The sequence below is a fragment of the Typopeltis vanoorti genome, chromosome 2 (assembly GCF_054136105.1).
Source record: "Typopeltis vanoorti isolate ZY-2024b chromosome 2, IOZ_Tvanoo_1.0, whole genome shotgun sequence".
NCBI lineage: Eukaryota > Metazoa > Arthropoda > Arachnida > Uropygi > Thelyphonidae > Typopeltis > Typopeltis vanoorti.
The window spans coordinates 5,219,646-5,246,922 of NC_143550.1; the positions used below are offsets into that span (position 1 = coordinate 5,219,646).

General features: G+C 37.4%; 1 protein-coding gene across 3 annotated transcripts in view; it reads left to right on the forward strand.

Moving 5' to 3' along the window:
- The window catches only part of LOC150108794 (uncharacterized), a 499,758-nt gene that overhangs the window by 349,614 nt on the left and 122,867 nt on the right, over positions 1-27,277 (forward strand). For all 3 annotated transcript variants that reach the window (XM_090403276.1, XM_090403284.1, XM_090403293.1), the window contains exon 12: positions 10,151-10,234. In XM_090403276.1, coding sequence (XP_090259402.1) covers positions 10,151-10,234 — 84 coding nt within the window. The remainder of the gene's footprint in view (positions 1-10,150; positions 10,235-27,277) is intronic.

The window sequence follows — 27,277 nt, forward strand, 5'->3', positions numbered from 1 at the left end:
AGATATAGAACAGTTATTATCATATTATTATTATTATTATTATTATTATTTTGGGCAACTCCAAGGAGTCGACAGACTCATCGAGTGAGGCCCTAACAATATGTCAATAACAACTATTTGACATTCACACAGTATCTATCATAGCTCGCCTTGAACTCATTCACGGTCATAGCACCCACAACAGACTCTGGCAGCTTATTCCACTCATTCACCACTCTCCGAGTAAAAAACCTAGCTCTAACACCCCTGCTAACCTCATTCTTGCCCAGCTTCCATGTATGGCCCCTAGTCATCCCACCACCAGTCGTATTCTCAAAAATATCTTCTGGATTAATCTTATAGAAACCCTTCAGTAATTTGAATGTCTCAATCATATCAACCCTTTTCCGCCTAGCAACCCATTTTTGCAACCTACAAATCTTCAACCTGTTCTCATAAGGTTCATTCCACAGACCTGCTATCATCTTGGTCACTTGTCTCTGGATCCTCTCCACCTCCTCCCCATCAAGAAGAAATCCTGGTGCCTATATTGGGGCACAGTAGTCTAGATGGGGTCTTATCAAGGCTCGATATAGAGGAACAATAACTTGTTTGTCTCTGCTTGTTAAAGTATTTTTCACCACTCAAGTGATTTGATGAGCTGATTTAGCCACTTTTGCAATGTCCCCCTAAACTTCAACTCCCTATCCACCAACGCTCCCAAATCTCTGGCCTCATCAATCTCCTGGAGTATGGTTCCACCTATGTGATATACTGCTGCTAATCTTTTCACTCCAAAATGCAAGACCTTACACTTTGCCATATTAAATTGACATCCATTTTCCCTAGCCCAGTCCTCCAAACTATCCAGATCATCCTGCAAAATTTTGACATCCTGTGCACTCACAATTACTCTACCCAACTTTGCATCATCAGCAAACAAGTGAACACTTCCTCTCAGATCCTATATTGTTAATGAACAAATTGAAAAGTAGTGGTCGAAGAACAGAACCCTGTGGCACACCAATAGTCACAAGCCATCTTTTGGACTCCACACCTGAATAAACCACGCTCTGGTATCTCTCCATCAACCACCCTCCTATCCATCTCACCAACTCAATATCCATCCCCATCTGCTCAAGTTTACTGACTAAAGTTCCATGTGGTATCCTGTCAAAGGCTTTGGCAAGGTCTAGTAGAATCACAGTAAACTCATTACCCTTATCCAGTTCAGTTGTCACTGTGTTATAAAACGTGAGCAAGTTACTGAGGCATGATCTACCCTTCACCAAAGCATGTTGTCCCTCATGCAGTATCCCATTTTCATCTATCCAATCCTGTATTCTTCTCTTGACTAATTTCTCAAAGACCTTGACAAAAATTCCTGATATGCTAATCGATCGGTAATTTACAACAGCAGTCCTGGAACCTCCTTTATGCAGTGGAACTATTTTCCCCTCTTTCCACCCCCTCGGGACTAACCCAGACCCGAGACTCAGATTAAACAAAATGGTCAAGGTTACTGACAATTCTTTAGCCGTTTCACGTACGACATGAGCTGGTATACATCCAATCCTACAGATGTATTGACATTGAGGTTTTGCAATAGACTACTCACGTCCACCTCATTCACTACAATTCCCGTATAATCTATTGGTTCATTCATTTCTGAAATGTCACCACCTGGATGATATACTCTTGCAAAGTGCTTGCTCAGTAATTCAACTATATTAACTGATTCAGTTACCTCCCTACCATCGGCATTCTTTAAAATCATTCTGCCATATACATTTTTTCTTTTACTTGCAACGTATTGAAAAAACTGTTTAGGATTCTCTTTAGCCTGCATGGCCAATGTTCTGTCATAATCCTTTTTTGCTTTTCTTACCACACTCGTTACCCTTCTGGCCTGCGCTTTATACCGTTCATGTGCCTGCCGGTCACCTTTCTCCTTAAATTCCCTCCACAGTTGTTTCTTTTTTTTTGCAGCTCAAGCTTAATGGTGTTAATCATCCATTTAACCCCTACTTGATTTATTATTCTTGCTCTAGATATACAGTCAGCCATTGCTTCATGCAAACACTTCTTAACTGCCTCCCATGCACTATCAACTTCTAGCTCTTGCAGTTGTACATGCCATGGCACTGAACCAATCGATCTCCTAAACTTGTCATACTTCCCAGCCCGATAATTGCACATTTACCCTGTCTAAATTCCACACTGTTAGCCACCTCCCAAGTCAAGACCGTATGATCACTCTCATCAATTGGTGGCAATGTGGTCATACTCGTTACAGCCATATTTTCAGATGCAGTTACTAGGTCAAGCACTCTCTGACCCCTAGTACTTTCCATTACATGCTGTCAAAGATAGTTATCCCTTAATAACTGCATAAAATCCAATTCCTTCCTCCCATGCATCCTCTCCTCCTTCCAATCAATGTTACCATAGTTGAAATCTCCCATAATAATTAACCTCCTTCCACTCATTTCGTCTATTTGCTTATGCATACTATCTCCACCATCTATTCCATTACCTGGTCTATAGCAGCACCCAACTGTATATTTTGTTCTGCTAGTTTCAATCTCACACCAAATAGCCTCAAATGTGCTCTTTTCTCCATCGTGCAGTTCCACTTCTATTCTTCTTGGCTGTAGCTCATCAGCTATCATCAATAACACTCCACCTGCTATTTTATTCTCCCTGACCTGAAGCACTCTTTAAATCCTCACATTCTTTGCACTTTTTGCACACATTCACTCCACTATTGTTGTTTAACCAGACTCTAACCGCTCTCCTCAATGCATACATTTTGCAAACGGTACACTAAATCAAATTCTTTAAGTTAAGATTTTTAGACAAATATGGCGACCTCGACGCCATCTTTGTATTCCTCTTTATGGGAGCCATATGCACAGATAATCGTATCTATCAATTTACTATAAAATACTCAAAAAACACACAAAGATCACCCAGACTCGCTAAAATACTAAAAGTAAACAATACTATGCAAATTCATCAATTTTTACTCAAAATATCACTTATCTGAAATGTCTATGAAATGTCTTTAATTCTCTTTGGCGCCATGTTCTCTGAAAAATTCTACAACACTTTGGAATAGATAGGAAAATGATATGATTGACTGAATCTCCATACTCATCTTCTGAAATGATAGTTGAAATTAAGTCTATAGCATTTATATTACAGTGAAACAAGACAAGGGTGCAAACTATCACCATTAGTGTTTAAATGTTTCCTTGATCATGTTGCAAATTAAGCTGTGAAGAACCATGATATTGGAGTGACAGTAGGAGGAAGAAGAATAAACTATCTGAACTTTGCTGATGATTCCTAGCAGAAAACAAATCAGTTCTTCAAGAAATCAATGCAATCGTTGATCATACTCTTAAAAATATGGCATAATCATAAGTTCTCCAATATCCAAAAGAATGACAAATATGTCTTCTGGACAAAAAAGGAAATGCATGTCATGGAAATAAAAAAATAAAAAAAATAAAAAAATCCTACTTGAGGTTAAATTTATAGAAGTTGATCATTTCACATAACTGGCAATATCTTTAATAAAGATGAAATATCTGCTGTAGTTAGATAACAAATCTACAGTTACAAATAGGTTGCATCTTGTTGACATGCTGATTAATTCAGTACTGCTGTATGAAAGTAAGAACCTAAGAGACTGCTAGTATTTGAAGTGTGGTGCTGGAGATATCCCCTAAAAATAATATATACTGATTGTATAACAAATAAAATAATCAATAACAAAGATTTGAAGGAAATAACTTATGGCTTAGCCATATCAACAGATCTAGTGGCCTCCCTTTGCCAATTCTTAAAAGACTTATTCCAGGTATTCTAAAAAAGGAAGTCCCTGAACAAACTGGCAATGCAGTATAAAAAATTAGAAAGGTACTTTGTTTATAGAGCTGAAAACTAAATGTCAATCAAGAACTGACTGGAAGATGTCTGTGAGGAATGATTCTTGATATCTGTCCAATGGCTTTATTATGGACTATGGTAAGAAGAAGATGCCTTCATCAGCAATTTTATCTCCAGCACTGACCATATGCCTCCTCACAAATACTTTCATTCTGCCATATCTTGATCTCTTCTGTGCCACTGAGTTCCAGTCATCTTATGAATTCAATGTCTCCTTTGTTTTCCTGTAGCTTTCCATCTTCTGGGGTTCTACTCAGATATCACCTTTGTCCATACCGAGTGTTATTTCTAGCAATACATTCTGCCCATTGCCAGTTGAATCTTTTAATGACATTTGCAAAATTTCTTACTCTGATGTGAGCTGTAATTCAAGTAATGTTGCACTGTTGTGAATGATAATATCAAACAAAGATCTTTTCCATTTTTCTTGAGGTAGTTCTCAATTTGTCAGTCAATTTTTGGTCATTGTCCATGTTTCATTTCCATGTTTGAGCCTCCATAGCTCAGTCAGTACAGATGAAGACCTGGGTTTCATTCTCATCCATGACGTGTGGAACCTTTATCTAGTCTCTTTTGACTAAAGGTGAGTTATCCGGTCTCATATGGAGGTAGAGGGATTTTTCATCTGGAAACTTGGATTTTTCGTCCTTCAGAAGAGACAAACTGGCCATGAACAGACATGGATCTACTTCATGAAAAAAGAAAAAAAAAAGACATGTTGCCAAGTCCTCCGCCATTTAAGAACTCTATTATAAGCAATATAATAAGGGAGTTTGTGGCATGCAGTACTTGTGGCATGTATGCGTCTCGGGAATTGGATATCTGGCTTGTGAAAGAGAGAGGGGGGGTGCGCGCGCACGCATGTGTGTGTGTGTGTGAAGTGCAGACAGTGGGAGGAAATAAATGCAGTAGATATCTCAATAACCGACCTTGTTGCTTTATGAATGTGAAATGAATACTGGAAGACGAGTAGTGTGATAGGAGAGAATGAAGAAAAAAATATGAATGAGAAAATAATAGTTGATAGTGTAGAAGGCATAAGTGACTGTGAAAGTTTAGGAGATGGCTTTGTTTGGGAGAGTGATTTTCGATTAAGAGTGACTGACCTGCAGAGGGAGATAGAGGAGGTGGAATGTCTTCGGAGAAGTATGAAAGATGAGATTAGGAGAATGGAAGAGATAAATGCAAGGCAAATCGGAGTAGGGGGAGAGAGAGTTTTGGGAATGATAGGAGAGGAGAGAATGGAATTGGATCTGGAAATGGAAAGAATGGAAACAGTATGAGAGAGGGAATGAGAAAGAGGTATGGGAGTACTAGAGGAGGAGAGAATGGAAACAGTAGGAGAGAGAGAGGTGTGGGTGTGCTAAAAGAGGAGAGAATGGTAACAGTAGGAGAGATGGAATGAGAGAGAGGTATGGGAGTGCTAGAAGGGGAGAGAATGGAAACAGTAGGAGAGATGAAATGAGAGAGGTATGGGAGTGCTAGAAGAGGAGAGAATGGAAACAGTAGGAGAGATGGAATGAGAGAGGTATGGGAGTGCTAGAAGAGGAGAGAATGGTAACAGTAGGAGAGATGGAATGAGAGAGAGGTATGGGAGTGCTAGAAGGGGAGAAAATGGAAACAGTAGGAGAGATGGAATGAGAGAGGTATGGGAGTGCTAGAAGAGGAGAGAATGGGAACAGTAGGAGAGACGGAATGAGAGAGAAGTATTGGAGTGCTAGAAGAGGAGAAAATGGAAACAGTAGGAGAGAGGGAATGAGAGAGAGGTCTGGGAATGAAAGAAGAGCTGAAAATGGAAACAATAGGAGAGAGGGAATGGTAAGAGGTATAATGTATGAGGACTCAATGATCCGTGGTGTTCAAGATAGAATGCGTGAGGAGTGTTTGTCAGGAGGAATGATAGAAAGTGTGGCTTTGGCAATTAAGAGAGGTGAAAGGGTGGATGAGATGATTGTGATGGTGGGAACAAATGACCTTGGGTGGTAGTGTAAATAGGGTAGCGAGAGGTATGAGATTCTTGCTTGAGTTGGTAAGAAAGAAGACACAGAGAGGAAAGATAGTGTGTGTGTTGCCTAAGTATGATAATGATGAACTGAGCAGAAGAGCAGCAATATTGAATGACATAATAGCTAGAATGTGTGAAAAGAGAGGACTAGAATATGTAGATGCTTCGAGTGCGTTTGAAGACAGAGAGAAATTGTATGCGAGAGGCCGCTTACATTTGAATGAGGAAGGACGTAGACATCTGGAGGGGTTGCTGTTCTGAACAAGTCAGTGTGTCCCAGGGAGGATGGTAGCAGGAGTGGCCTCTTGTGGGAACTTGGGAGACTGGGGACGACATCAGCTAACACTGAGCCCAGTGGAGTCTAGAGGGGATAATGCTAGGTATAGAAACAACAGCATTTATATGCTTTATACTAATGCCAGGAGTATCCTGAATAAGGGAGAGGAATTGGCGGCACAGATAGCATCAGCCTGGCCAAAAATTATTGGGATCAATGAGACATGGTTGACAGAAGAGGATATAATAACAGGAATGGAAGTCGCTGGGTACAGCATTTTTCGGCTGGATAGGAAGGGAAAGCATGGTGGTGGAGTACTGCTTGTGATAAGTGACTATGTCCTCTAAGAGTGGAGGCCTTGGAAAGCTGCGAGACTAATGATTTTGAAAGCATATGGTGTGAGGTGGAGGTGAGAAAGACAGGATACTTAGTGGGGTGTTGCTACAGACCAAGGAGCACAGAGGGTGGGGACCACGAGATGTTGAGACAGTTGAGCGTAGCAAGTGCAAGAAGAATGATTGTTATGGGAGATTTTAACTACAGCAGTATAAATTGGGGAGAGGAAGATACATGTAGCAATAAGGGAATGGAATTTCTAGAATTCTTGAGGGATAAATGTCTTAGGCAACATGTAATAGAGGGAACAAGAGGTTCAAGAGTTTTGGATTTGGTTATAGCATCAGAAGAATTGATAATAACTGAGATGACATCTCTTCCACCAGTTAGAGAGAGTGACCATATGGTTTTGACTTGGAAAATGAATAGACATGCTGGACTATCAAAGAGACGGGAACATATGTGGAATTATAAGGCAGGTGATTATAATAGTCTAAGACGTCAACTTGGGAAAGTTTCATGAAGGGAGGAATTGGAAGGCCGGGATATCATTAGTGCATGGGTAATTATGAAAGAATATTTGTTAGCAGCAATGGTAAGTTGTATACCACGAGTGAACAAGAGGACACAATTTGGAGTAAAGTGGATGACAGACAATATTAAACAGGAATTGCATGCGAAAAAGATGCTATGGAAGAGATATAAGAAGACAGGTGAAGAGAAGATGTCAGATTAAGACACAGGCCAGAAGAGTGACTAGTATGGTAAGGAAGATGAAACTGGAATATGGGAGGAGATTGGCCCTAAGATCCAAAGAAAATGCTAGAGATATTTTTAGATATGTGGCCAGTAGGAGGAGAAATGACTGTGGAAGAATCACATTATTATTTTATTATTATCATTATTATTATTATTTCGGGCGACTCCAGGGAGTCCTTAGACTCATCGAGGAGGCCCTAAACATTATGTCCACACAACTATACGACATTCTCACAGTATCTATCACACCTTGCCTTGAACTCGCTCACCGTCATAGCACCCACAACAGACTCTGGCAGCTTATTCCACTCATTTACCACTCTGAAAGTAAAGAACCCAGCTCTAACACCCCTCCTAACCACACTCTTGCCCAGCTTCCATAGGTGTCCCCTAGTTCTCCCACCACCAGCACTGATCTCAAAAATATCCTCTGAATTAATCCTATAGAATCCCTTAAGCAATTTGAATGTCTCAATCATATCTCCCCTTTTCCGCCTATCAACTAGTTTATGCAACCCACAAATCTTCAACCTGTTCTCACATGGTTCATTCCATAGACCTGCTATCATCTTAGTCACTCGCCTCTGGATCCTCTCCACCTCCTCCCCATCAAGAAGGAACCTAGGTGACCAAATCTGGGCACAGTAGTCGAGATGAGGTCTTATCAAGGCTCGGTACAGAGGTACAATGACTTGCTTGTCTCTGCTCGTCAAAGTATTTTTCAACAATCAAGTGGGTTGATGAGCTGATTTAGCTACTTTTGCAATGTGCCCCCTAAACTTCATCTCGCTATCCACCAATACTCCCAAGTCCCTGGCCTCATCAATCTCCTGGAGTACAGTTCCACCAATGTGGTATACAGCTGCTAATCTTTTCACCCCAAAATGCATAACCTTACATTTTGTCACATTAAATTGACATCCATTCTTCTTAGCCCAGGACTCCAATCTATCCAAGTCATCCTGCAAAATTTTGACATCTTCTGCATTCGCTATCGCCCTACCCAACTTTGCATCATCAGCGAACAAATGAACTGTTCCACTTAGATCCTTCCCTATATCGTTAATGAACAGATTAAACAGCAGTGGTCCAAGAACAGAACCCTGCGGCACACCACTAGTTACAGGCCGTCTTTTGGACTCTACTCCTGAATAAACCTCTCTTTGATATCTCTCCATCAACCACCCACCTATCCATCTCACCAACCCTATATCCATTCCCATTTGTTGTAGTTTACGGATTAGAATTCCATGTGATATCCTGTCAAATGCCTTTGTCAGATCCAGCAGTATCACTGTAAAACCATTACCCTTTTCCAGCTCAGCCGTCACCTTGTTACAAAACTTGAGCATGTTACTGAGGCATGATCTACCCTTCACAAAGCCATGCTGTCCCCTGTACAGTATCTCATTTTCATCAATCCATTCCTGTATTTTTCCCTTGACTATTTTCTCCAAGACCTTGACAACGACTCCTGATATGCTGATCAGTCGGTAATTTGTAACTGTCATCTTGGATCATTGTGGGATAAAAATGGGAATAGAGTGACTGAGGCAGAGGACATAGTGGAATTGTTCAATGAACATTTTATTGGAGTATTTCATCCTGGAGGAGTCAATATGAATACTAGAGAGATAGAGCAGGTTCGAGGTTAAGAGGTGCAGGAGGAGAGTGTGTTTTACATACTGAGTACCCTGGATGTTAGTAAAGCAGTGGGACTGGATGGTATTTCACCATAAGTGTTAAGAGAATGTGCTAAGGAACTGACAGTGACCTTGACCTGGCTTTTCAGTGAAAATCTGGCTGCAGGAAAGGTGCCCATGGAATATAAGGAAGATAAGATAGTGCTATTGCATAAGGGCGGTAGCAGACTAGAAGTGTCTAATTATAGGCTAGTTTGTGTGCCATCAGTAGTTGTTAAGATCTTGTAGAAATTAATTCGGGACCATAATAGCATTGGGCAGATGAGGGTAATGCTATCTGTGAGAGTCAACATGGATTTGTGAAGGGGTGCTCTTGTTTTAGCAATATGCTAGCCTTTTATGATAAAGTTACAAGAGCATTAGATCAGGGAAAGGCATATACTGCGATTTTCCTAGACTTAGCGAAGGCATTTGACAGGGTGCCACATGATAAGATGATATTTAAGTTGCAGCACATGGGTCTGGATGTCAGATTGGTCAACTGGATTCAGGATTGGCCGTCTGATAGCTATCAGAGAGTTATATATGGTTCTTTAATGATAGGTTCTTTAAAGTTCTTTAAAAATTATCAAATCATATTGAAGTAAACATTTGATAACATAACAAATAATTGTTATGATTTGATAATTTTTAAAGAACCTGTCATTTTAATAAGATTATCTGAAGTTATGTGGTATTATAAAGAGCTGAGAAGTTCTGATGAACACCTAGAACAAAAATGATATTGAAGCAACTGATATAACCACGAAAAATAACATATCTTAAAACCCTTTCACCCCCATGTTTCATCAAACTGTAATAATTTATTGTTTTTCTTTTAGGATATACAAGAAGACATGTCAGAAGTTTTGAAGAAATTTGAAGACATAGAGGTGCAGCCTGTCAAATTTTAACTTCATTGTGATTTGATAATTTTTATTATAATTTTAATAAAAATTATCTGAAGTTATTGTATTATATGGAACAGCAAGATGCAGTTGATAACATCTGATTCTTATTTTCTAATTTGATGACAACCAGTTCCTTTTGAATTAGGATTTGGAGATATATTTCACAAAAAATAAATCTTTTAAATATAAAAGAGAAAATTGTTTATCGATGTTTGAAGGTTACTGTTATGAATTTATTTTCAAGATCCAAGGCTTGACAAAGACTCTTAGAGAAAAGCAAGAGGAATTAAAATCAGAAGTTCTTGAATATGGACAAAATACAGAAATGGTAAGAGTAAGAAATGATTCTATCATTTTTCAGCATATTTTTATTTGGTTCTGTTATTGATTTATTTTCTTATTTTTTGTATTATCGTGTGAGCATCATTTATATATTCATTCCAGATATTCATCACAGCTGGTTCAGACCCATTAAATGTGTGCAAAGATGTCTTCAGAAGAATAGATATCTGCAAGTTTTCCGACTGTGTCAGGCAAACTGCCGACAAGACAAGACAAAAGAACAAACAGATAGATTATTATGTCTGTACATGAATGCTAGGAGTATCAGAAAAAAAGAGGATAGTTTGTTGCCTTAGTCAATATGTTGCAACCTCAGATTGTAGGTATTAGTGAGACCTGGCTATCGGAATCAGACCTACTATTATCGAGTGTCAAGGGTATAGTATTTTTAGGAAGGATAAAGAGGATAGAAGAGGAGGGGCGTGATGCTAATGATGTCGGACGGCTTGAATCCAGTTAGAGTTGAGACCTATGATTGTAGGAGTTTATTTTCCACATGGTTAGACTATAATAAATTTAGTTTAATCCTTTATCCAAGTGTAAGCAAACAAAGTTTGTGCCTGAAGTATCTTCAGAACTGAGGCAACTCGTGGTAAAGGTGGACCAAGCTCTCATCACGCCTTGTCTCAGTATCTCCCATAATGCAAAGCACATCTCCTTGAGGACATGTATAATACTATTCATTAAGGGAAGGGCCACTACGCAGACTGGTTTCGACCTTTATTGAGGTCTCATCAGTGGGAGCCAGACCTAGAAGTGGTGATACTAAGGCAGAAGCAATGGAGAAGTCATATTTACCTATACAAGTTGCCAAAAGATGTACCACCTTATTATTAAATTACTCTGCATTTAGAGAAAGACGTTGGAAGTTTTTTCCCCTCTTGGTTAGACTATAATAAATTTAGTTTAATCCTTTATCCAAGTGTAAGAAAACAAAGTTTGCTCTTGTTTTGTTTATCCTTTATCCAAGTGTAAGCAAACAAGGTTTGCGCTTGTTTTGTTTGCTTACACTTGGATAAATTATACCTATGATTGTAATACTACTACTAACAATATTTCATATGGCAGTGAGTTTCAAGCCATCTGATGTGAGGTGGAATCTAACAGGATCAATTTGTAATTAATGGAGTGTTGTTACAGACTGGGTGGATCGGTTGCTAGTAATGAAGAAATGCATCACCAAATAGAAAAGATGAGAACGAAAAGAGTAATCGTAATGGGAGAATTTAGTTATCCAAATATTGATTGGATAGCAGTAGAATCTCACGAGAAGAATGAAAAAGCTGTTGCGGGACAACTTTCTCAAGCAGCATGTGACAAAAGGAACTCAAGGGCAAAGAGTGTTAGATTTAATTATAGTGTCGGGGGGGGGGGGTTTCAGTTAAAGACGTAACTATTCTGCCTCCCGTTGGTGACAGTGATAATGCCGTACTCACTTGGGAAGTGACTAAGTTTATGAATGTTCTATTCAGAAAAGGTTACATGCTGAACTATAAAACAGGAAATTATGACTATACTGAGTTCAGTGGAATGGGATCGGTTGCTGGATGGAAAGAATATCGACAGTGCATGGGAAGCATTAAGCAAGAGATTCATAAGAAAAGGATGATGTGGAAGGAATACCGTTTTCATAAGGATGACGTCTGTTATGAACGTTATAAGCAGCAGGCTAGAATAGTCACAAATGTTGTACAGAAACAAAGTCTGAGTATGAAAAGAAACTGGCTCTGCATGCTAAAGACAACCCACAAGAATTCTATCGATATGCTGCAAGTAAAAGAAAGAATGAATATGAAAGAATAACTCTTCTAAATCCTGATGGTGTGAGGATTACAGATGCAGAAGAGGTTGTTCAGTTAATGAGTGCCCATTTTGTTAAAAGCTATCAACCTGGTGAATGCAACATGGAGCTCACCGTTACCTTTTCACTAGATGAAGAAACACAGGTGTGTTGTGTGAGGAAGAAGTATTAGAGCTGTTGCACAAATTGAATAGGAATTTAGCAATAGGGACTGATGGAATATCAGCATGTGTGCTAAAAGTGTGTTCTGCTGAATTGGCTGTTTAATATGAGTTCTCAGAAGCTGTTTAATATTGAGTCTCAGAACAGGGGATTCCACAGGAATGGAAGGAATGTATGGTAATTCCATTGCACAAGGGTGGTGCAAAGATCAATGCCAACTATTGACCAATTAGTATCTCAGGAGTGGTGGTGAAGATTTTGAAAAAATTGGTTAGGGCTCGCATTCAGAAATGGGTTGAACAGAGTGAAGGTCATGTTTAAGCAACTTGCTCACATTCTATAACAGTGTCACCATTGAACTAAACAAGGGGAACAGATATGCCATGATACGTTTGGATTTTGCTAAGGCTTTTGACAGAATACAGCATGGTAGACTGCAGCATAAATTTGAGAAAATAGGTTTGTGTTATACAATGTTAGCATGGATAAGATGAAGACTGACTGACAGATATCAAAAAGTGGTATACGGGGGATCTGAGTTTGCAAGGTTTAAGTTTAAGTTTCCTTACTTGCAATAACTCATCAGATGAAGGCTCCGAAGCTTATAGGTCGGAGCCAGGAAACTCGTCGAGTGTGAATCTAGATGCCTGTTTCTTGTTTGGAGGTGATCCTGCCACCCGTCCCAGTGGCGTCCTCAGGAAGAAAGTTAAAAGAAAGTCCTGCAAAGACTGTCATCAATCCATTTATTCAAGTTCTCATCATGCTTGTTCTGGCGGTCAAGGAGTTCCCAATCTCAGACATTTCATATGTCAGGCCTGTGATCGTGCATTCTCTACCGCAGTTGACCTTGGCGTGTATCGCACCTCGAAACATCCAACCAAAGCCAACGCTGCAATAAGAACAGAGTGCATCAAAGCACGTTGGACTGCCGAAGAAGAAAAGATCCTTGCCACTCATGAGATCGAGTTGACGGCTCGAGGGATAAAGAAAATCAATTAGGTTTTATTTAAGGCATTCCCATTAAGATCCTTGGATACCATCAAGTGTCATAGACGGAAAGCCAGTTATAAAGCCTTACTTCAAGAATTGGCAACCCACAGGTAGGGACAGGTAATATCTCCATATCTCCTGTCCCTGCCTTTCCATCTTCCAGCCACCATGCTGCTGTTCAAGAAGAGGCTTTGATTCTCAGACTGACATCATCTCTAGATGATCCTCCTCTTCCAGAATATAACCATCAAATTCTTAAATATCTCATCCAGACTCACCTTCTGGGAATGGATATCACAGATCAGTTGAATGACTACCTCCATGCTGAATTCTCTGAACACTTCATGCTTCATCAACATCAGCCTATGTCTCATTCTACAACAACTTTCTCAAATAGGAAGCAGAGGAAGAGGGCCTATGCAGCTATGCAGGCCTTCTATAAAAAGAATAGAGGGCAGTGTGCCAAAACCATCTTTGACAGTGCTTCCCCTCCACCTCTAGCAGACTTACACGATGATTTTGTCAAATTCTGGAGTACAGTCTTTTGACCAGGTGCTGCTATAGACTAGGTGTTAGATCACCTGGTCTATAGCAGCACCCAACTGTATATTTTGTTTTGCTGGCCTAAGTCTCACTCCAGATTGCCTCAAATGTGCTATTTTCACTGTCCTGCAGTGAAACTTCTATTCTCTTTGGCTGCAGTTCATTGGCTATCGTCAGTAACACTCCTCCTATTCTTTTTTCTCTATCCTTCCTGAACACACACTATGCTCTTCACATTCTATCCCCTAACTATATCATCTTTTGTTAGCCATATCTCACTAATGCCAATAACTTTGGCCGGGATGAGTAAACCAAAGCCAAAAATTCCTTCTGTTTGTTCCTAATGCTCCTGGCATTAGTGCATTGAGTGCAAAAGCCCCCTAATTCCTCCCCTATCTTGACACCTTATACTAACTATCTCATTCTGGTTTGTTACTATTAGTAAACTCAGGCATATTATACACATTCTTACACCTAACTGCCTCACTGATGTCTGCATATCCACTCAACAGCCCCCCCCCCCCCAAAGCTCTAGTTTCCCTGATTCTACACATCCACTTTCACTTTATTCGACAACAATTTTTCCCGTCTCCAAATCCATTCAGATGCAAACCATCCTTCTTGTATAAGTCCTTTTGCATCATCAAGCTCACTCCACACCATTCCTCCTGTATAACCTACGCATCAAGTCATTCGCTATTATGGCCCTCCTTCTGAACTCTACTCTGTCATACCATGGCAACAGACTTACTATCTTAACTCTCTCACTCTTTTCTTTTGCTACTTCCAGTAATTCTTTCCAATAATAACAATTGAGCTTTGCATTGTGTATCGAAGGCCGATGCTTACTCATCTAGTCAAAGCTACCTTGGCTTGCTCGGTTGTAGGAACTTACAAGTCCTCACAGCAACACTGTGATTTCATGCATGTGCATAGCCATTTCACGTCATCTCACTCTGTTGCTTAAACCACAGGCCATATGCAGTCAACGTAGCTCTAGCCAGTGAGCTTCAGCAGGCTTTACAAGTGTGCGTGTTGCTTGGGAAAATTAAGTTACAACCAACTTTTTATGACGATGTTATTGACCAGTTCATAAAGAAGAACCGTAGGGTAGAATTTGTATTCAAGTAGCTAAATTGAAAAATATAGAATATCATTTGTAAAATAAATGTTGTATTTGTGTGATTAAATGTACATGATTATTTCTAAATTTATAGTTTTAAATGGTCAGTACAGGTAATACGAGGATTACCTGTACTGACCATTTAAAACTATAAATTTAGAAATATAACACGGTCTACAAATTGTAGTAACCCTTGTTCAACACCGTACTTATACAACACGGTTTTGACAAAAGCACAGTCTAGAAATTGTAGTAACCCTTTAATTTTTCACCACGTGACTTAAAAATCAAATTTTATCTTCATTAAATTTATGTCTGCCTGTGTTGCGCAGGTAGTTATAAGGCGAATTTATATTAGCGGAAACACCCTTTAGCATGCATGTACGTCAATTGTATACCGAATAAAGTGTTATTTGTTGAAAATTTTCTTCGTTTTCTGCCAGGAAAGCGCATTAAAAATCATAAGTGTGTTATCTCAAGTTTTTTTACATAAACAATGCTTTTTTATGTAAAAAAATTATTTTTATAGTAATGGCCACAAATTGCATTGAAAGGGAAAAAATGAATATTGGAAAGAAAATTTTTGTCGAAGAAAATTTCTCTTGAAGAAAAAAAATTAAAATCATGGATCAGTTGAAAAATGGAGAAAAACCAGTTGTTGTAAGGATTTTGAATTTAAATGAATCAACAATTCAAACAATCAAACACAATGAATATAAAGTCCGAGAAAGTGTTTATTGCTGGGTCAACGGTAAGCGCAAAGCTTGTTGCTTGTGTACACAATTTTCTAAGAGAAAAATGAAGAAATCTCTAATAATTTGGAAAGAAGATGCACTCAAAAGAAAATTCCTTTGGAAGGAAATCTTATTAAACAAAAAACTCTCAAAGTTTATAAACATTTGTAATGCAGACCAGGTGTTCAATGCTGATGAATCCGGGTTATATTGGAAAAAAATCCCAAAACGCACCTATATTTTGAAAAATGAAAGATCATTTTGTCAAAGTTTCCGAAGACAGAATTACTCTATTGTTTTGTCGTAATGCATCAGGTGATTACATGAAAAACCTAATTTATTAACCGATCCTCAAATCCTCGTGCTATGAAAGATTAAAATATGCACTTATTTTTATTTTGCCTAAAACATTTATGCATTACGTGCAATGAAGCTTAATTACAATTTGTAATTTTTATAATTTTATTCTATGTATTTGTGTCATAGTTGATATGTTTTCTTAACTTACATGAATTACCTGAATTAAATAAAAATATTTTTTGTTGGATATGTCGTTGTTTATAGAATTATTATTTTTTTTTTAAAAAACCGATTTCAGAACATAACTCTACTTTTTGTATGTGATCTGAGTTTTGCATAACGCGATTTATGTAACGCGGCATTTCTGTGGAACATAGAAATCCTCCCAGATGAGTCTTTGTCTCCATGAGGTCTTGGGTTAATAATAGAAATGCTCGTATAACATCCGTGTTATACGAGGGTTACCTGTAATTCATTATTCCGATAATCAGATTACAATCACACCTTTCACTTCCTGAATTATAACAAGAGCAAGTGTGAATTTCAAGACCAGCATTTGCGCCTGGAAATATCTCGTTAAAGTCCGGTCTAAAGTGCTTTTTGGGTAGGAAGGGAAAGAGAATATGCTCCTTCATCAGATCTTGTGTAAAATGAGTGATGGTTAAGAAAAGAAGATACTTTTTGGGACAAGAATGATTTGTTGGATTTTTGATTATTTCAGGGTGTCAGTTTTATAGAGGCATGGGAGATACACGACCTCCATTCTCTTCCCCCCCCCCCTCAGTAACAATGTTTAAGCATGTGTGATCATTATGGAAGATATTATCTCAGCTATCACTGGTCTTCTTCACACTCTATCTTTCCCTCTGTCTCCTTCTATTTGGTATATATTTATTCACCTCTTTTAGCAGCTGATATCTTCACATCCGAAATAGATGCTCTTTCCATTTCTCTATATTCCTTGATTTTTTTTGATGTCTTCATTTCTTATATGGTCCAATTTTGTGCATCCTTTAACTGTTTTTGAAAATCTCATTTCTGCAGCTTGTATTTTATTTTCATCTTTCTTTTTAACAGCCCATATCTAAAGAAATACCCAAGGGATATTTCTTTAGATTCGATTATCTTTCTTACAAGCTCGTCATAACACATATGTAAATTAGAAGTTTGCAGCCAGTCTATGAGGTGTTGGTGACCTTCATCCGAGTTAATAGAGAAGATAATGTAGTTTGAGAGAGAGCGCTTGCTCTGTTCCTATTGTAGAATATGTCTCTTCTGTGTTCCTCAATAGAACCAGAGCCAGTGCTCTCTCTCTCAAGCCACGTTCTCTTTTCTATTAACTCGGATGAAGGCCACCAACACCTCATAGACTGGCCGCAAACTTCTAATTTACACATGTGTTATGACAAGCTTGAAAGAAAGATAATCGAATCTAAAGAAATATCCCTTGATTCATCCCATATAAACAAAAGCCTTAGCTATAATCTTTCTGACACACACACACACATTGCCACTGTCTAGTACTGGCGCTCTCGTGATAACTCACGCACGTAGTCAACTTCAATTGGAACTCCAGCATGCATTCCTGTTTAAACTGTACTATGGTTCTTTTATATTAGATCTGTTGATGTAATTTTATAATGTCTCTGTTATTTTTTATATAATTCTTTGTCTTTGATACCTGAAGAAGTTGAGTTTTTCGACGAAACTAGTGGTATCTCAGCTTAATCTTTATTCTTTTTTAGTCATTCAAACTAATTTATTTTTCATAACATTATCTACCGAAAAATATGAACATTGATATATATATATATATATATTTTATTTAATAAGGTTAAAACACCTTATGGCAACTTGTTGTGGTAAAATACTTATAAGCTCTGTATTACTAAAATCTTGGTATTTCTAGCCTGGCTCCCACTGATGAGACCTCAGTAAAGGTCGAAACCGGTCTGGGTAGTGGCCCCTTGGCTTTAATACATAGCATCATACATCTCCTCAAGTAGATGGGCTGTGCATTAAGGGTAAATATTAAGAATAGTGATCAGAGCTTATTCTACTTTTATCATGAGTTGTCTTGACTTGCACTATGTGCAGGGTCAGCTAGACTTGTAACAATTGCAGGCGCAAACTTGACTTGTTTGTCTGTTTGCTTACTTGGGAAATGGAGTAAAACCAGGTTTAAAATAGCTTGGTATCTTTAACATATATATTGAATAGATTTGGACATACGTTACATCCCTGTCTAACACTTTCATTTATTTCAGTCTCTTCTGTTAATTTATTACCTATAAACTTTGAATAGCGTGTACCAAATGTAATGGATATCCTTGTGTTTTCATTTTATTCCATATTTTTTCTCTGTATATTTTATCAAAAGCTTTCTCATAATCATTAAAAGCTGATGGATTTCTAAATTAAATTCTTATCTTTTTTCAATAATTTGTTTTAACACATAAATGTTGTGTATGCATGATCTTCCATGTTTGAAACCATTTTGTTCCTCTAAGAGTAGATTGTTTGCAATATTTCTAAGTCTTTTATTCAGAATTTTATTGTAAATTTTAACCAGTATTTAATAGATTTATTCTTCTGTAATTTCCACAACTACATCTGTCTCCTTTCTTAAATATAGACATAACCTTAACTTTTGCCCAATCTGATGGAACCTCGTATTTCCTCCAACAGCTATTTATTGATATTAAGAATGTTTGATGTAATAAATATTCTCCACCATATTTCCAAAGCTCTGTATTTCTGCCATCTAATCTGACTGATTTTCTATTTTTTGATGTATTGATTGCTTCTTTTAGTTCTATCAATCTAAAAAATGGTTCTATCTCTCTCTCTCTCTCGGATCTCCTCATGTCTGAGGACTCGTGACCTTCCTGATGATGCTTTGTTTCTTTCTCCCCTGTGCTTCTTTTAATGCTTGTTCTAGTTTAATTTCAGTGATTCTTGATATTCAATCCACCTGTTGGGGAGTTTTCCTCTTTTTCTTTTCCCACATGGTTTTCCCTGGATGATTATTTTTTCCAGGCAGTTGCCTTCCCTTTTACATATGTGTCCAAAATATTGCATTATTCTCTTGTCAATTACGTTTATCAATCTTGTGTTGATATTCAGTTCTTCTAGGATACTTTTGTTTTTTCATTTTTCTGTCCAAGACACTCTTAACAATCTTCTTCAGCACCAGAGCTCGAACACCTCAATTCTTCTTCTTCTGTCATCTTTTGTCATTGTCCAAGATTCAGAAGCATAGAGAAAGATCGAAAAAACTAAGGTTTCTACTAAATTTTGATCTTTTTGGAGATGTGCCTGTCTTTCCAGATCTTAGTTAAATCAGTCATCTCTTTCTTAGCTAGTGCTATTCTTCTTCTTATCTCTTTTTTACATCTATCTTTTTTTTTTGTAATTATCACTCCAAGGTAGTTGAAATTGTCGACAATTTCAATTCCTTCTATATCTATCTCTTCCGTGTTGTTTAAAATCATTATTTTGGTTTATTTGTAAACCATGGCTTAAGCTTTCCCATTCTTTCCCATTCTTAAGCTTTCCCATTGATTTAGGTTGGATTTTAATTCCTGTTTGCTTGTTACTATTATCACTGTGTCATCTGCATATTGTAGGTTAGTGATTGTTCAGCCACCTAATTTAATGCTTCCATTCCACTTTTCTAGAGAGAAAAGTGGTTCTATATGAGTACTGATTTCTTCATTATTATTTTCTGTTAATAAATTTGGGTCATACCATAAATTCTTATAATGTTCTATCCATTTTTTCTCTTATATTATGTTGATTTTTGCTATATTTCTTTTCTAGGCTATGACTTTTCTTCCTTGTATATCATCTATTTTATTAATAGATGATATATTATTAGTCAGCCTGGTTGGCTGAAGGGTTAACTTATCTACTCTCTAGCCAAAAGCTTCTGATTCAAATCCTGCTGTGGGCATGGATGTTTGTGATTGTCTCTGAAAATACTAGTGTTGGTGGTGGGCGGTAGATGGCGTTGGTGTAGCTAATGATGATGATAATGGTAGTTTTGGTTCATTGTAGTTGGTGGATTGAGTAGTGGAGACAGAGAGTTGTGGAGTAGGTGCTCTCCATCGATGAGTCTTTGGGCTCCCTGGAGGTATCACATAATAATAATAATTATAATAATAATAAAATCTGTTTCAACAGGAGGATTATAATAATGGATAACTTTAATTACGGAAGTATTAAGTGGAAGCAGGAAATATCATGTGTAAGTAAGGAGATCGAGTTTCTTGAGCTCTCAGGGACAATTCTTTTATGCAGCATATAAGCTGAGGCAACATGTGGGACTTGACTTAGATTTGATAATATCATCTCATACAGTGGTGATAGAAAATGTCACTGCAGTGCCACCATTTGGGGAGAGTGATCATATGGTGGTTTTGATTAAGGGATTGGTGAGCCAGTTATGAGCTTAAATATATTTGTGGTGGGAAGACTAGGGGACATCCATGGAAGCTGGGCAAGAGTGTGGTTAGTAAGGGTGTTAGAGCTGGGTTTTTTACTTTTAGAGTGGTGAATGAGTGGAATAAGCTGCCAGAGTCTGTTGTGGGCACTATGACAGTGAATGAGTTCAAGGCAAAGTACGATAGCTACTGTATGAATGTCGAATAGTTGTGATGGACATGATGTTTAGGGCTTCCCTTGATGAGTCTAAGGACTCCTTGGAGTCGCCCGTAATAATAATAATAATATCCCATGATGAATCTGCCGATTCCATGGAGGATGCAATAATAATACAAGGATAGGCTAGAAAAGTTATGAATACTATATGGAAAACTTAGTCAGTGTATGAAAAGAAATTAGAAGTACAGGTTAAAAGCAATCAAAAAGAATTTTATCATTATGCCACAGGTAACAGAAAGAATGAATGTCAATGAATGTCTTTTTACTGAATGCAGATGGTAGCCTCCCTCGAGGGCTCACTTTAGTAGTGAGTATATGGGAGTGGCAAACTTGAGGTACCTGATCCTGGACCAAACCTTATTTTGTGTAATATATATCTGTAGACTGGTCCCTACTCTTCTTTCTTTTTTCTTGCCCCCCCCCCCCCCCAATCTTTCCTATTTTACTTTTCTTAATCTCTTGCAGTTTGTTTAGCCTTACTTAGTAGACTAAACAAACACAGAAGAAAGCAATGGCAAACCACTTCTGTATATATTTTACCATGAAAATGTTATGAACAGAGGCTTAAGTTATTGTGATATAGTGTGGGAAGATGGGACACTCAGATTGGAAAGCACTGAAATGGCTACTGGGGAAGAGCAGAGAAGAACTTCCAATGAAGTTAACAAGAATGATGAAGCTGGATCAAAGCCTTCTGGAAGTTCAACTTCTGATAGAGTTAATCTCAGAAGAAGGTGCTCCATTTTACTGATTTACATAAAATAGGATCATGGAATGTAAGAAGTATGTATCAAGGAAAACTGGAACTGGGAAGAAAGAAATGAGTAGAACTCGAGTTAAGATGTTAGGAATCAGTGAACTAAGACAGACAGGAATGAGTCATTTTGATACCGATGATTTAATGATGTATTACTCTGGAAATGAAAACCTTCGAAGAAATTGAGTGGCATTCATCATTTAGAAGAGAATACAGAAAATGCACTTTGGATTACAACCCAATCCGATAGATTCTAATCAGAATTAAGGCATACCTACTGAATGTTACAGTCATACAGGTATATGCATTCACTACAGATTCAAGTGAAGATGAGATAGAAGAATTTTACAGCAGCTTGCAACAAGTAGTATACAGTAATGATAAAACAGATTTTCTTTTCATATTAGGTGATTGGAATGCAAAAGTGGGTGAAAAAGAAGAATGAGGCATCACTGGAAAATTTGGTTTAGGACTGAGAAATGAAGCAGGAGAAAGGATGTTGGAGTTTTGTGTTGAGAACAGTTGCTTTATTGCAAACACTTGCTTCCAGCAGCATAAAAGAAGATTGTACACATGGACTTCACCTAATGGAGAATACAGAAATCAGTTAGATTATATTGTTGCCTGCAGAAGGTGGAGGAGTACTATCCAATCAGCAAAAACACTACCTGGTGCAGACTATGGGACAGATCATGAATTATTGATATCTGAAGATAAATTGAAATTAAGGGCTAAGAAGAAACAAAAGGACATTATCATATTTGATTTAAATCCTATAAATGAAATATTTAAAGTAGAAGTCGGAAAGAAATTAAAAAGTTTGGAGAAGACAGGAAGAGAATTAGAAGAACTGTGGGAAGAAACAAAATGTACAATCATAGAAGCAGCAGAGAAGACTCTTGATAAAGTAAAAAGAAAGAAAGATTGTTAATGGTTGTCAAAGGAAGCTATTCAAATAGCAGAGAAAAGAAGAAAAAAAAAAGAAACTTCAGAGAAACAAAGAAAGGGTTAGACAACTGAGTGCAGATTTCCAAAGATAGGCTAGGAAAGATAAGGAAAAACATCTAAACAAAAGGTGCAAGAAAATTGAAGAAAGCACTATTATGCAAAGAACAAGAGAACTGTTTAGAAAAATAAATGCTGTTACAAGGAAGTTTATCCCTAGATTAGGGGTTGTAAAAAGTAATTTAGGTAAATATCTGATGGAAGAAGAAGCAGGGATAAAAAGTTGGAAGAGTATGTAGAGGATTTGTACAAGAAAGATAATAATATTGAAGTAGAATTTGAAAGAAGAGAATTTGTTCAGGAACCCATGATAATGAAAAGTGAAGTGATATCAGCAATGCAACATCTGCCAAAAGGAAAAGCTCCTGGAGCTGATGGTGTGTCAGTGGAATTATTGAGACCAGCTAAGGATGAAGTAGTGAATATATTGACTGAAATTTGTCAACAGGTTTGGAAGAAAATATACTGTCCTAGAGATTGGAAAATATCAGTATTCATTCCAATTCCAAAAAAATAATCAAATGCCAGAAATTGTGAGAATTATAGAACCATCACTTTAATTTCACATGCAAGTAAAGTTTTGCTGAAAGCGATCCAACAAAAGTTGGAGCCATATGTGAACAGAGAAATGCCACAAGAACAGGCAGGCTTTAGGAGAGGTAGCCGAACTAGAGACCAAATAGCAGACATGAGATGGATTATGGAAAGAACAAGAGAATTTCAGAAGGAAGTATTCATCTGATTTATTGATTATAGGGTGCTGTTGATTGTGTGGATCACAACAGAGAAATCAATGGGAATACCTGAACATGTAATTCTCTTGATAAGAGAGCTGTATGACAATCAAAAAGCTTCAGTAAAAACAGTCTTTGGAGAAACAGACAGTGTTCGAGTGGAAAAAGGAGTATGGTAGGTTTTATACTGTCGCCCTATCTTTTTAATATTTATAGTGAATATGTTATGAGAATGGCTGATTTAGACAAAAATACAGCTGGAATTAAGATTGGTAGCAAAAAAAAATAAATAATTTAAGATATACAGATGATACAACCCTCATAGCAGAAACTAATGAAGATATGGAGTGGTTGATTCTATTGGTTAAGATGGAAAGTAACAAAGCTAGGCTTAATTTAAACATCAGCAAAACAAAAGTGATGTCTTCTGGCAATTTAAGGAATTTATAATAGAGTGAGATAAAATAGAAACTGTTCAAAGTTATGATTTACTAAGGCCTAGAATCAGAAATGATGGTTAACGTGAAGATGAAATTAAAAGGATAGTCATGAGAAAAAAGCAATGTTAAACCTGACCAAAATTAGGAAAGATAGAGATAGGAGTAAGACTACAAAAGTTAGAATTATCAAAGCAATGGTATTTCCAGTAATGATGTATGGATATGAAAGCTGGATTATTAAGAAGAAAGATAGAAAGTAAACAGAATTTGAATTATGGATGTGGAGGAGATTATTAAGAATCTCATGGACTGCAAGAATGACCAATAAAAAGGTTTTAGAGAATATAAAGACAGAACGCTCCTTGGAGGTGATGATTGCTAAACAGAAGTTGATGTACTTTGGACATATTATACAAGCTGATGAATCATTGGAAAAGGCAGTTATTTTGGGGAAAATTGAGGGAATGAGAAGAAGACCACAAAAGAGTTGGATGGACAACATAAAAGAACTTACAATTACTGAAAGAGAGGACAAGAGGCCGGGTGGGATTGAGAGTCTTTGTTCGCAGGATCACCAAGAGTCGAAAAACGACTGGATGGCACATAACAACAAATGGTAGCCTTATGTCCGATGCAATTGTTCAAATATTCAATACTCACTTCAGTAAGATCTGTCAGCCTGGTGTACGTAACATGGTGCATAGTATTATCACTACATTAGATGAAAAGATAGTAGTAATTAAGGAGGTTCTACAGTTGCTGTATAGCCTGAACAAGAATTCCAGAATAGAAACAGATAGGATATCAGCATGTGTACTTAAGTGGATGTTTAGCCAAAATAGGACTTTGACCTGTTTTTATTATTTGAGTCTTAGCTCAATTGAGTTCTCACAGGAATGGGAAGAATGTATGATAGTCTCATTGAAACAGGGTGGTGCAAAAATTGCTGTGTCTGCTGACCTATCACTATCTCTGGAGTGCTCCTAAAGATTTTAGAGAAATTGGTAGAAGCTTCCATACAAAAATGAATTGATAGGCAAGCTATACTTTGCAAGGAACAGCTTAGGTTTACTAAAGAGAGTGATCATGTCTTAGCAGTTATTATTGTTATTAACATCAGCAGTCCATGGAGACAAAAGACTCAATGTGGGAAGTATACACTCACATACAAAGAGATTATCTAACCAAACCCTAAACCTATTCACAGTTTCTGTACTTGTTGCACTTTCAGGCAATGCATTTCACTCATTAACCACTCTCCATACAAAGAACCTGCCCCTCATTCCTCTGTTCACACCCTCCTTATACAACTTCTATGGATGTTCTTTTGTTCTACCCTTGTCATTCTCTACTCTATGAAATATCTCCTCCATATTAATCTGGTAACAAACCCCTCCCTCCCCACAATGCATTTCAATCATATCCCCACTCCTTCTTCTTATTCACAAATCTCTGCAAGTTGCATTCCCCCATTCTATCCTCATATCACACATTCCATAGATTCTGAAACTAACTTAGTGAACCTTCTCTGGGCCTCTCTAACTCGTATATCCTTATCCCCTTAAAAACTAGGCAACAATATGCAAACTGTCCATTTGCAACCTGATGAAAGTCATATACAAGAGAACTATAACCTCTTTGCGTCTACATCAAGGCCCTCCGCATCATCATTGCCATAATCCTTTGTGATGTTCTTACAATATTAGCAATATGACCCCTAAACTTCAAGTCTCTGTACACCATCCCTCCCAGATCTCTCATTTCTTCCACCTTCTTCAAAATTTCTCCATTTTTATATAGTCTGCATCCTAACCTTGACTTTGCAACATCAAACTGAAAGCTCCACTCATTTACCCATTCATATAGTCTACTGAGATCTATCTGGAAAGCCATGTCTGTTCTGCTCATTATAGTTCTTTCCAACTTTGCATCATTGGTCAACAACGGCATATCTCCAGTTAAGTCTGTCCCGGTATCATTAATACATAAGTTAAACAATAATAGTCCCAAACAGATCCTCTCAGTTCTCCACTGGTTACTTTCTTCTGTTGGGGTACCAATCCACCCCATATACAAATGGCTGATACCTATCTGACAGCCTGTCCAACTCACTAGTCTCCTATCCAATCGTATTCAATTCAGTTTAATTACCAGCTTGTCATGTGATAATCTATCAATGCCTTTTGACAAATCCAAGAAACTCGCTGTATATGCAACTTTCTTATCCATTGAATTGATCACCTTGTTGTAGTACATAAGCAGACTTAAAACATGTCCTTCCCTAACAAACCCATAGTGACCTCATATAGATTACTGCTATTATCAACCCAATTCTGAATCCGAGTTGACACCAACCTCTTTAACACCTTAACAACTCCAGACACACAGACTGACCTATAATTTGTACCTCAGTCTTCATCCCCCCCCCTCCCCTTTGTGAAATGGAACAATTTTTCCCACTTTTCACTCCTTTGGGGCTTGTCCTGTTGCAAATTTCATGTTAAACAGGTGTACCAAAGGTAATGATACTTTCACTGAGCATTATTTCGAAACAGTGATATACTGTGAAGTCATACTGCCTTATTAACACAGGTTTACTTAATTCCTCATATATCTCCTGCTCACTTACTATGAATTCCTCCCCTACCATACCCCTCTATATTCTCATGATGTATTTCATCTTCATAAAGATGAAATACTCTGATAAACTGTTCATTGAATACTTTATCATATCCTGTGCATCAATTACCAATCTACCATTGTCATCAGCCAGCATTATCCTTCCATAGTCATTCTTTCTTCTGCTTGTCACATATTGAAAGAACTGACTAGGATATTTCTTGGCTTAATTGGCTAATGTCTGCTCATACTGCACTTTTGCTGTCTTTTCCAACCAAGTTACTTTTCTGGCTTGCTGTTTGTGTACCAGCTATTACCAACATTGATAACTGCTTCAGTGTAGATACACAGGTGGTGTTGTTTATAAAAATGAAAGATGGAAATTTAAACTTATATGAAGTTAATTTATTAGGAGAACAGTAGTTGAATGGAAAGCATCATAATGTGCGGAAAAGAATGCAAGGTTTGGTATGTCAGATATACTGCTTTTAGCATATAATCAGTAAAATATATTTGCAGAGAAAGAACTGTTTGATGACTACTTTCATGCATCTTCTGATTAATTACAAAATTGGGAAAAATGTTATATTAATCTTTTTTCAATTTCTAAATTAAAAATCATACATTAAATGAACTTAAACTAGATGTTGAATATAACTTTAAGATGTCAGCTGCATAAATTAGTTGTGATTTGCTGTGTGATTTCTCTCATAGCCTAATTCACAGCTTTCATAGCGATGTAGGACCTTGATATATGCCAACCAAAGCTAGTTTAATTTTTTTTTTTTTTTTTTTTTTTTTTTAAATAACGAAACCTGTGGTGCGTTCATAATTAGAAGAAACACACGTATAAACCACAGTGAAAATTATTTAATTGTAAATATTTCATCCTAAGTATCTTAGGACATCATCAGTACAGTATTTAAACAAAATTAGGAATAACATACAGTTAGGGCGCATGATTACAATAGAATCTCATGAAAACATGCATAACGTGTTAAAGTAGTACAAAAAAAAACAAAAAAAAAAAACGTTAATTATTTAACACAATTTTGTATGATAATTTCCCATACTTTAGGAATAGTAAGAATGTCGTTGCGGTTTAGGTTTGGTCTGTGTAGTAGGGCTTCAGAACTTTCTTTGTATAAACGTTCAT